At 41.5% G+C, this 12,486-nt stretch overlaps 1 protein-coding gene across 1 annotated transcript in view; it reads left to right on the top strand.

Moving 5' to 3' along the window:
* ADAMTS3 (ADAM metallopeptidase with thrombospondin type 1 motif 3) overlaps window positions 342-12,486 on the top strand; it is a 292,240-nt gene continuing 280,095 nt past the window's right edge. The window contains exons 1-2 of the mRNA XM_018049560.1: window positions 342-493; window positions 1,794-1,821. Coding sequence (XP_017905049.1) covers window positions 425-493; window positions 1,794-1,821 — 97 coding nt within the window. The 5' untranslated portion in view covers window positions 342-424. The remainder of the gene's footprint in view (window positions 494-1,793; window positions 1,822-12,486) is intronic.

The following is a 12,486-nucleotide window of genomic DNA, read 5'->3' as shown; positions in this document are numbered from 1 at the left end:
AATACTTCCCCCTGCCGTGCTCCCGGGGACCCAAGCATTCTCAGCGCTAACCTTAGGGACCCACGGTGCGCGAAAAGCCTAGAAAAAAGCCGCTGCGGACAGAGATAGTTGGAAGCCCCTCGTCCCTCCCCCCCGCCTCTGCCGGCGCAGCCCGTGCCCGGCTCGCAGCACCTTCTCTCCTGAACACTCTGTTTGGGAGGACGGGGTGAGAAGGTGAAGTGGAAAGAACTGCAGAGCAGAGGGGGCCAGGCTCAGAGCTCAGATTTCATTTTCATTGAAGCCAAGCACGGAAGATCAGGTTTTTTTTTTTTTTTTAATTCTGCTTTTTTTTTTTTCCTTTTTTCCAAGAAACTTACTTTGGGGGGGAAGGTTTTGCTCTGGGCATTTGCTTTGCCCAGCAGTTGAAAAGTGAACTCGACTCGTGATGGTTCTCCTGTCACTTTGGTTGATAGCAGCCGCTCTGGTAGAGGTTAAGACTTCAGCTGATGGACAAGTAAGTGGAAAATAATAACAATAAAAAACTCAGACCCAACCTTTTCCCCGAAACAGTTCCTCCCCCTCTTTCCCCTCCTCTCTCTCCTCCTCCCCGCTCCCACCCTTTCCCTGTTATCTGGTGCCTTCACGGTCGGTGTTTTAGAGGGCTGGGCGCAGCGTGCGGGGCTTTCGGGGGTGGAGGGGGTTACATTGCATGGGAGCCCAGGCTTGTCACCCCTCGGGCTTCACTTTGCGGCATTCCGAACAATTCCCGGTGACCCGACTGCAGCCAATTCGCATCCTCGCCGGGCCATCTGGGTTTCCCTTTTCCGGAGGGCGGTGTGGGCGCTTGAATGAAGTTCTGGACGCTGGGTCCAGGATCCCAGGGCTCCGACTGCAGCAGCCGGAGTCGAGTTCGCGGGGCTTTCTCTCCTGCTTACTGAGTCACAGCTTTTTTCGGGCAGCCGGAGGCGGGGGTTTCAGGAAATCCTTGGGCCGGACAGGGAGCGATCCAGTAGACACGTGTCCTGGGAGTACCGCGGCCGGGCTGGGGTTTGACAGTTGGGGAGGGGGGCCCCCGGGGACGTTTCCTGCCCTGCGTTTTCCTGGGCAGAGAGGCTGGAGGCGCCGGCAGCTCTTCTCCCCTCCCCCTCTACACAACTCCTCCTCTTTTTAAAGCGAAGTTGAGTACTGCTCTGTTTCTTTTCGGCCCAGCCCCCACCCTTTGGAGCCTCAAGGTGAAGCCCGATGCTCTCAGAAGAGTCCTTGAGAAGGCTCGGCGGGACGAGCCGAGCTCTGTGTAGTCAGTCACAGCGGCGCAGGGCCGCTGAGGCTCTGGGTACAGAATTTCTCCGTGAGTTTTTTGTAGCGTCTCTTGGTCTGCTTGGTCTGACCATAAGGTGAAAAAGTAAGAGACTCGTTCTAGTTGCTGCCTGACCTCAAATCTGATCAATCAGGATTTAGACTTCTGTTTTGCATGTATAAATTCGGAGACTTTCTTTTCTACTCCTGACCCAATATCTGGAGTTTTCCAAAGAGAATATTGAGTGTCAGGATTTATTTTTGCTGGCTTCGTAAATGTTAAAAGTTAAAACGAGCAAACGACACCCTGTCCCAAATTGCTGTTGCATTGGCTCGTGCTCCCCGGCACAGGAACCTTCTACAAACCAGGGTGCCGCGGTTAGGCACCAATCCCAGTCTCCGGCGTCGCCTGATTAGTCAGCTCCTGAAAAGCATTAATGGTAGAAATAAAACGCATGAGGTGATAAGATGAAACCCAGTAACTGTTTCTTTTTCTTACTTTTCCCCCTCCTTTCCAGGCTGGTAATGAAGAAATGGTGCAAATAGGTAAGCCTTATTCTCAGATGTCACTCTTATCTTGGTAGGGAATGAAGTAAGCTAAGCAAAATATTGTCTCTGAAATTTCTCCCATTGATGGTTAAAGAAGTAGTTGGTGGTCCAGGAACATTTCTATTCTTCTCTTCCTCTTTACAGAGGAAGGAGTCACTTTCCTCAGGCTGAACTGTAGTGATGTAAAAATTGTCCTGCAGTTGGACTTTTCAGGTGTCAATTTATTATCTGTCTTTGGACAAGCCACTGGTAGGTACTTGAAAGGTGATGGAGGGACTGGAAGAAGATACAGAGATAATCAAATGAAATCAACTTCTGTAAGGTTAAGTGGAACACATTTGATTAGAAGAGAAAGTGTAAGAATGCTACAAAAAAGAGAAAAATAAAGTGCAGATGATGGAAAGTTTTCTCTTAAAATTTTTTCCAGCTTTGAATAATCCCTCTGATGACTTTTCTTATACCATCTGCTTTAAAATCATTCTGCTGTTGTGTAAGATATGTTAGGCCTTTTGCAGACAACATCTAAAACCTCAGTTTTGCCTGATGATAAAGGACTTATTCCCATTTTATGGGTGAGGAGACTGAGGCTCACAGAGGGTGTCTTGTAAAATGTCCCTCCAAAGTCCATGGTCTTTTCTTTGAAGCTGTTTATAATAATATATTCGTTCTGAATTCAGAGACTGAAAGTCGTCTGTCAAGAAGCTGGGCTCCATTCAGTCTTTTCATACACATTTAACTTGAGTTACTTTAAAAGATAATTTTCTTTTTGGCACAGTAGTCTGTGTATTCTGTATTTGTCAAGTGATACTGTAAAGTCATCTTTTAGATGGAAAGTTTTTATTACTGCAGACTTAGTTACAAATTGTTGCCTATGTGCTGTGTGCCAGGCACAGTGCTAATTGCTTGATGTGCCTTATGTCATCTATTTGTCACAACTGCACTAGGAGGTTGGGACACATTTGTGCCTATTTTAGATTTGAAGGAAATGAAGCTTGAGAGGTTATACAACAACCTGCTATAGTGCATAGTGGAGAGATGGGGGACTCCAGAGGTGTAAACTAAATGGAGGGGCCCCAAGATCCAGGCCCAGAGGCATCTGTATGTAGCTACCCGTCATCCTGTGTCACAGTGCTCCCTTCCTTCAGTGCCTGGCATTGTTGGAACTCCTCCCCAAGCTTAGACCTCCACAGGAAGAGGAGAACAGATGGGGGGAGATGGACTGAGAACTGCATTGAAAATACAATGTCTATGAAGAGACATTTGTCGTTTGTAGTTGATAGCATTCAGCCATCAACATGTTATCTTTCTAAAGAAGGAGTTTTTCCTTTCTAACCAGTCTTCAAGCAAATAGGGAAAAGAAAGCTGTCTTACTTTTTATGTCTTAAACATTTGATTACTTATATGTCCTAACATTTCAATATGTAAATTAAAAAACTATTTTAAGATTACTCATTCTACAAGGAATAAGATATATTGCTTTGATTAAATTTTCAGATAGACTCAGCATGCTCATATGTAAGAGGCCCTGGTTGAGACAGTGGTCCAATCCTTTAGCTAACAGAAACTACTTTGGTAGCTCTTGTCCTCAGGGAAGAAAGGAGTACCGGTCTGCTTTATTTTGATAAGAGGGAGATGAGTAACAGCGCAGAAGAGAAGAGGTCAGGGCACTCTTAGGTTGTGTTGCTGGAGATTTATTTTCTCCTCTGCAAGTTTATTTGCTCTCAGCAAGTGCCTCTGCTTTACGAGATTTCTCTCTTTGATTATTATCAGTTTTACTTACCATTTTCAAATTGAGTTGAAGGGAAGAAATATAGATGAAAAGAGACTTGACTCATGAATCCTGTGATAGCAAAAGTGTATCATTTGGCTTTGGGTTATAATCATTTGTGTTTTCTTAAGAGGGATTTAAAATTTTATTTGTAAAATATATTTTAAAAGTTTGATGTGCAGTAATGAGATTCATTCTCCTGTCCCTGTGCATCAAGGGATTGCTAACCTGGAGGTTTGGTAAAGCGTACTTTTCTACATATAATTAAGTAATTTTTTTCCAATAATTGATTGAAAAGTAGTTTTGAACAACTTATTAGGAAATTAGAAAAATTAATGAGTTTATATTTATTGATCTACAAATTGGTTGGGTAAAATTCCATGTTTCAGAATAATTTGTGAATGTCTCAGGAAGAGTCAATATAAATTAATAACAGATCACAAATTGTTAGGAAGCTAAATTTAAAGAATACTTTCTCTATATATATACACACACATGCAGGTGGTGAATATAAGTGTACACTTTGCTGATTCTTCACGAGGGGAACACTTCTAGGTGACCAGCACCTGAATCAATAAGAACATTACTAGTGCTTTGTGTCACTTTCCTGCAGGATTCCTGTATGAAAGGTGACTTCTAATAGGATAGCTTAATTTTGCCAGTTTTTAAATGCTTTTTATAAACAAAAATAATGTACACTTTTTAGTATTTGCCTTAGGAAACCAATTTTAAAAATATATATCTGATGTGCTTCAATCCCCTGGACTAGGAAGGCTTTTATTTAGTTGAGGAGAGGGCAGTCTGTGATGGGGGCAGGTTGGAGTGTATACAGATGTCACCCATAAAGTGTGGAGAGGGCAGTCTGTGATGGGGGCAAATTGGAGTGTATACAGATGTCACCCATCAAGTGTGGAGAGGGCAGTCTTTGATGGGGGCTGGTTGGAGTGTATACAGATGTCATCCATTAAGTGTGGAGTAGGAGATATGGCTTCTTTACTTTTTCCTCCACCCAGTGGAAGAATGCCCTTTTGGTATGTGGGAAAGTATGTTTGGCTCTCAGGAAAACAGACAAATAAGTTTTGATCTGTGATCTAGTTCTCTTCTCTTTTGTTCATCAGAGAGGAGCTGTCCACCTGGTGGTATAGTTGCTAAGTCATGTCCGACTCTTTGCGACCGCAAGAACTATAGCCCGCCAGGATTTCCCAGGCAAGAATACTAGAGTGGGTTGCTGTGTCTTTCTTCAGAGGATCCTCCAGATCTAGGAATAGAACCTTCATTTCCTGCATTACTGGTAGATTCTTTACTGAGCCACCAGGGAAGCCTCATCTACCTGTCTACACCCATGTATACATTTATACACCCATGCATACATGCATACACAGTATATGTGTGTGCTCAGTTGCTCAGTCATGTCTGACTTTTTGTGACCCTTTGGATTGTAGCCCACCGGGCTCTTCTGCTGTGGAATTTTTCAGGCAAGCATACTGGAGTGGATTGTCATTTCCACTTCCAGAGGATCTTCTCGACACAGGGATCGAACCCGTGTTCTCCTGCATCGCAGGCAGATTCTTTACCACTGAGCCATCAGGGAAGCCCATACACAGGATATACATACATCCATATATACCCATACATACATACATCCACCTATATGCACACACACATACATTTGTGCACACACATACATATAGGTGCATATGTGAAAGTGTGTGCACTGTGTATACATGTGTAAATGTGTTTCATGAGATAGGTAGCATGCTTCTGTGACATAGCAGGGAACTCATTTCTGACTCAGACTATGACCTTGGTAGGTTGCCTAGGGTAATTGTGGGTAGCTCGCTGCCTGGCCTGATGGGATAAGGAGGTTTGCTCTGTGACACATGTGGCTTAGGAAATAAATCATAGTTCTGTATAAATTGGAGAATCTGCAAAAGAACTCTCTGAGTCTTTTTGTTTCATAAACCACCGCTTTGAGATCACTTGAGTATCATCAGAGGAAAAATCACTGTGAGGCTTTGGTGTTCAGCCACCTTCCCTCTCCCCCCCATCCCATCCCACCCCCTCCCCTGCTCTTGGAATTGGGACATGTCAATCTTTTTCTGCCCTATTACTGTTTCCGGTTTCAAATTCCATTGCGTTTCATTCTTAACCAAACGAAGTTGCTAATTTATACTCTCAGCTATCTGGTTTCCTGAGAAATAACTTTTCATTATTTACAGGTACTCATTTCAAAGTGAAGTGTGAGTTACTCTACCTTCTCCTTGGCATAGAATAAGTAGAATAAGTGTTTCCACTAATGTAGACCTTGAGAGAGCAAAGACTGTCTTGACGACTGCTGTGTCTATCTCCTGCACGTAAACAGGGCTTGGTACCTTGTGACTCTCAAATATCTGTTGTCCAGTGCATAGATCTAGTAACCAGGTTATTAACATATTAGGATTTGCCTGTGTTCTGGTTTTCTTAAAATATTCTTGTTCTATGCCCCTCTCCAGGTTTAATTGATCCCTAGGAAAATGAGGATAGAGACAATGGATGTACAATTAATCATTCAGTGCTATCAAGGCTCCTTGTGACTTCCTTTTTCATTCCACAAAGCCAAGGACTTAGGCTTATTGTTTTTTTATGTTTTTGTGTTTGTGTTCCACAAGTATTTGTCAAGTTGAATCGAATTATGTGCAAGTTTGAAATGTCCGCTAATTTTGCCCTGAAGTCTATTTGAGATAACTTTCCATGTTTCTGGCATCAGTGCAAATAAGATAAGCAATGATCGAAATCTGTCAATCCAGTTTGCCAGCAGCAACACTAAAAATGTGGTCTAAAGGAAGTTTAAAGGGATCCCGTGTAAAATTTAGAACTTCAGCCACCTAAGCCATTGCTCTTCTCTATAACTAAAGATCATACACTTGACTTTACTGATTTAGCTCCTATCCCACCATTGAGCACCATAATGATCTAAGTTAAGCACTTTAAGTGTCTTATGTAAAGATGTTATTAGATGCAGTATGTTGCTTATCACTGGCAACTTATTGCTCTTTAGCTGAACTGTTTCTTCCCCATACTTCACTGTTTTCTTTTGTCATTGTACCATATAATCATGATATTGCTCAGAAATGTTATGAAATCTCCAGGGTCACCTCTGTTTCCAGGATGATTATCTTTAAGCACTCTTTGCTTATGGGTAGCCAACCCAGATTACCTTGGAAATCCATCAGGGACAGTTCCAAATTGCCTGCTGAAATCATGAGTGGTTTCAATATGAAGATTGTGGTTATACTGCTTGGACTGGATCTATTGACAGTGAGGACTTAATGGAATCCCAGTGCTTCCTCAAAAAGGATTGTTATTACCAGAATTTGGGGAACTCTCATCTTACACTTCCTCTAATAAGAGATCAGCTTTTACTTTTAAGCTGTACTCCTTCTATTCTAAGTTGTTGAATTGCGCTTTTTAATTAATCAGTTATGGTTCTGATTGTAGATGCTTTACACATGCCTCTTGTGGTTATCTTCTTTTTCTGTATTCCCGAGGTTTTAGACAATCATTCCAGATATCAGCTCTTGTTATAACTTAGAATATTCTTGTTCAGTCTTCTTTTAATAGACAGATTGTGGGGATTTTGTATACCTGTTTTTGTTGTTTAATATTTTAGTATACTTTTCCATATCATTACAAACCCCTCATAAGCATCATTCAGTTTAGTTCAGTTCAGTTCAGTCGCTCAGTCGTGTCCAACTCTGCAACCCCATGAATTGCTGCACGCCAGGCCTCCCTGTCCATCAGCAACTCCCGGAGTTCATGCAAACTCATGTCCATCGAGACGGTGATGCCATCCAGCCATCTCATCCTCTGTCGATCCCTTCTCCTCCTGCCCCCAATTCCTCCCAGCATCAGGGTCTTTTCCAATGAGTCAACTCTTCGCATGAGGTGGCCAAAGTCTTGGAGTTTCAGCCTCAACATCAGTCCTCCAGTGAACACCCAGGACTGGTCTCCTTTAGGATGGACTGATTGGATCTCCTTGCAGTCCAAGGGACTCTCAAGAGTCTTCTCCAACACCACAGTTCAAAAGCATCAATTCTTCAATGCTCAGCTTTCTTCACAGTCCAACTCTCACATCCATACATAACCACAGGAAAAACCATAGCCTTGACTAGACGCACCCTTGTTGGCAAAGTAATATCTCTGCTTTTTAATATGCTATCTAGGTTGGTCATAACTTTCCTTCCAAGGAGTAAGCCTCTTTTAATTTCATGGCTGCAATCACCATCTGCAGTGATTTTGGAGCCCCCCAAAATAAAGTCTGACACTGTTTCCACTGTTTCCCCATCTATTAATTAACCTTAATTTATGTGATCATTTCCTAATGGCCTCCACCTTCTTATGATAATGAATGTTGCCACACAGTCTTGCATGTAGATTATTGTTCACATTCCCAGTGACTACTTCTGGAGAGAGTCCTAGAAGTTGATTCCTGAGTAAAACCAAATTAACAGGGTGCATTTTGACAAGTGACTTTTGAAGAAGTTTCTAAGACCTGAATTCTGACTAGCAATATATAGGAAAGTGTTGATTTAAAATATTTTAATTTTAGATGTGGTTCTGCTCTTCTAGATGTTTGAACATAATTTTTAAGTATTTAGTTATTAGTCTCTGAAAGATGAAATGAATTAATCAGTTTTTTAGTTATCAAGTACATCCAAATGTGAACCATTATGGAGAAGGGAAAGGCTACCCACTCCAGTATTCTGGCCTGGAGGATTTCATGAACAGTATAGTCCATGGGGTTGCAAAGAGTTAGACACAACTCAGCGATTTTCACTTTCGCTTTCATATTATAAAAAGGTTTTGTAATTTTATCAGTACTGGAGGATGACTTGTCCACCTCCTAGAACAGAATTTGAGAGATGTATATTCTTTAGAATGGCTAGTAAAGAGTGGGGAGTTTCCTAGCCTAGGAATCTCTGTTCCCACATGTAATTGATCCATCCTGATTTTCCGAATATGTTTACACATTTTGCTGACTCACTGTAAAGCCCTAGGAGAGATTTGTGGTAAAATGTCGGTATCTTGTGTATAAAAATGAGTGCCACAAATTCAGCATGATGAATCTTTTTGGAATTTAGAACAAATTGTGAGCAGCATGAAATAGTCAGTCTTGTTCTCAAAGTGACTGATAAAACAAAAAGAGTATTTAGGAAACTTTTAGAAAGAAAAGTAGGATTAAACATATGGATCTTCAAATACTTGAATGATAAATCACATTGCCTACAATTGTTTCATATTTAATATATATAGTTTTGTATGTACTAATGCACACAAATAAAGATAAAAGAATGATTGAAATGATTATTCATGTGAATTTGCATTCTCTTTCTTTTATATGTAATATCCTTTGTTTTTTACAAGTAGAGTAACATTCCTTAATCTAAAATCTAACCAGTGTATGGATTTGTTGGTCAGTCGCTCAGTCTTTCCAGCTTTTTGTGACCCCATAGACTGCAACACGCCAGGCTTTCCTGTCCTTCACCATCTCCCAGAACTTGTTCAAACTCATGTCCATTGATTCAGTGATTCTCAGAGATGATCCAGCCATCTCATTCTCTGACGTCCTCTTGTCTTCCTGCCTTCAATCTTTCCTAGTATCAGGGTCTTTTCTAATGAGTGGGCTTTTCGTATCAGGTAGCCAAAGTATTGGAGCTTCAGCTCTAGCATCAGTCCTTCCGATGAATATTTAGGATTGATTTCCTTTAGGATTGACTGGTTTGATCTCTTTGCAGTCCAAGGGACTCTCAAGAGTCTTCTCTTAGAGGACCAACTAATATTAATTTCCTCTCCTCTGTCAAATGGTCAGCAGCACAGATGCTTTTCACTGTGTGGTTGTGGTTTAAAATCCTGACTGTACCACTTTCTAGCTGATGACCTGAACCTGTAAAAGTGTCCTTGTCTTGCATGTGACTGAAGTATTCTATTTCATAGAGTTTTAAAGGATTCCTATAATGCTGCCACATGGTGAGCCAGCTAGAATAATACATATTATCATTACCTATTACCTATGGGTATGTCTTAGTCTTGTGCTTTTTAAAAAACACTTTTACTCAAGGAGAGCTGCCTCGCGCTAGTCCCTACATTTCTGATAGGTCTGCCTGCCACCATGGCTTTCCAGGTACCTTAATTTAGTGTGTCATGGATTTGTATGCTATCCAGCCACTCAACTTACCATGTGACAGCTCTTTAAGAGTTCTGTTTTCACGTATTAGCTTCATGTTGGCATTTCAACATAGTGTTGCTTAACTCATTGGAATATAGTAGTTGAGGGAGGAGTTGAATAAGGAATAGTGCAGAAACAGTTATTCCATGTGGATTCCATACCAACTATATTGTGTTTATACTGGACATAATTCTTTCTTCATTTCACTTTATTTATTGAAACCCCTTTTTTCCATTTCACTGAGCAAAAGTTCTTATGTTAATCATAACTCCTTGGGATGCAAAAAACAGGAACCCAGTTGATAGTGGTTAAGGAAGACAAAATTGATCAGATAATCAAAGTCAGGTATAGCTGGATTTAGGTCTCAAATAATGTCAAAAATCAATCTCTCTCTCCCCCCATTCCTCCTTTGCCTCTCCTTCTCTCCTTCTCCCCTGCCCCTTTTCGCTCTTCCTCTCTTTCTTCCTTCTCTCCTTTTGCTCTCATTTTTCCTTTGCGTTGGCTTTATTTCTCTAGTAGCATAAGATTGTGACCATCCAAGATCCAAGCTGTGGCAAAGACCATCACCAGCAACTCTAGGCTATCATCCTCCCTTTCACCCCACTAGACAAGACACTTCTGTCCTGGCAGCTCCAGTAGTAGTTCCTGGTAGAGCTTTGCCTGGCTACTCGGCTTGAGTCATATGTCATTTTTTTATCATTAGGTGTGGGAAACCGTTCAGTGAATGTGTGTCCGCCAGAGCTGCCCCTGTCACGACAGTCCACTCGGTTTCCTGATTTACATCCCAGCTACCTAAGCCTGGAGCCCTCTCCTGAACCCCACGCTTGCAGATCCTTCACCACAATGTTACCTATTGACAGTCCTTCTCCTTGGGGATTGGCTGTAACATCCCAGAGAAAAGAAATGGAACAGTCAAAAAGAGTCTAAAATGTTATATCTTGGGATGGAGGGAAGTTGGTTGCTGCTGACACATGGAAAAGTTCCTTTTTTGTTGTCTTTACCAATATTAATTAGATGTGCACGTGCCAGGCTCTTGCAAAAACAAACAAACAAACAAACAAAAAAACAACATTTTCAAGCCATGCCTGGTGCTCAGTGAGACAGTGCTCAGGTTAGCCTGGATTAAGATGTTTCATTCTTGATGTACAGGGACTGAGGGTGGAGTGTGAGACAGTTAACCTGAGGGAAAACTGAGGTTCAGTTAAAGAATAAGAGGGGATGGATGCTAGGAGTCACAAATGTCCAGTAACACCACGGCTGTGAGGACTTCCAGCACCTTGATGGGAACTGGTGGCTGTGGCCAGCAGAGGAATGGACCCCCAAGATGTCTGTGTCCAAATTCCTGGAAGATGTAAATACATCACATGGCAAAGAGGGATTAAGTCTTCAGATGGAGTTAAGGTTGGTTATTTCATATCAGATGGCTTTTTGTACTTTTTGTCAAACCATGAGCCAGACTATTTTAGATTTGGAAAAAATAATTACCACAAGTAACATTTCAGTGAAAACCTTTAAAGCTGCTATCCACATTTCTTATCTGTCATATTTTCCTCAGCCTTGGCCCTGGGGATAAATGCTACTTTTCCTGGCTTGAAATTCTAGACTCAATATTAGCCTCTGAAAGTATTATCCATCAAAAAATTGTAAGACGTACGAGAAATATTAATTTTTAGAATGTTTGATATTTCTCTTGCATCTGTAAAGTTTCCAGTGATGATAAACGTAACCAGTAAAAGTGCTTCTTAAAAACTGAGATTGAAATGTTAAGATTTTGGCACTTGGGCCTCACTTAATAAAGTAAAGGAGCATCCCAGGTGACGCAGTGGTAAGGAATCCACCTGCAATACAGGAGACCCAAGAGCCGGGGGTTTGATCCCTGGGTGGGAAGATCCCCTGGAGGAGGAAATGGCAACCCACCCCAGTATTCTTGCCTGAAAAATCCCATGGACAGAGGAGCCTGGTGGGCTACAGTCCTTGGAATCTCAAAGAGTTGGCCATGACTGAGTAACAGCACACACACAGCACAGCACCAAAAAAAAAACCCCCAAAAACTCATTAGCCTGTTATTGATTATTTGATTATTTTAAGATGTAGCAAACAAAGAAAATACTTGGATGTATTTCTGTAAAATAGTTGTTCTTTTCTTAAAAGAGCTCCTCTTACCTGATTTCATGTTCTGGAATGTTAAAGAATGTGCTGTTCTTTCCTAAATGACTCTCTTGAACATAAACATTGTGCAATTGCAACAAATATTTATGGAAAAGCCAGATTTTTTTAAAAATGAGAAGAATTTTGAAGTTCACAAGTATTTGTTCTTCCTTAATAATGAGTATAAAAAAAAGCAACCCCCCACAAGAGTTGTGAAAATAGGTTTGCAACTAAAGTAAAAGACATCAAAGTGTTTCTCTGCCTTGTGGTGGTAACAGCTTAGAGGAGATGAAGTGAGGAAAAAGGAATTTGGCTGCATTCAGAATTTCAGCCTGTTATCATGATTAATTTTTAATTGCCTTTGAAAGAAGATGTGTCCCCATCTCCGTTGGTGTTTACAGCCTGGGTGAGGCCTCTGGCATGTGATGTCCTCTTAATGTCCACTCTTCACCCCACTCACATCTCTCTTGGAACAGCTGGTCCCTGTCGTTTCTAATGAAATTCATTCTCTTACCCTTGGCTCAGGATTTGGAAATGTTGT

This window comes from Capra hircus, chromosome 6, assembly GCF_001704415.2.
Source record: "Capra hircus breed San Clemente chromosome 6, ASM170441v1, whole genome shotgun sequence".
Taxonomy (NCBI): Eukaryota; Metazoa; Chordata; class Mammalia; order Artiodactyla; family Bovidae; genus Capra; species Capra hircus.
This window is presented reverse-complemented; position numbering and strand designations above follow the sequence as displayed.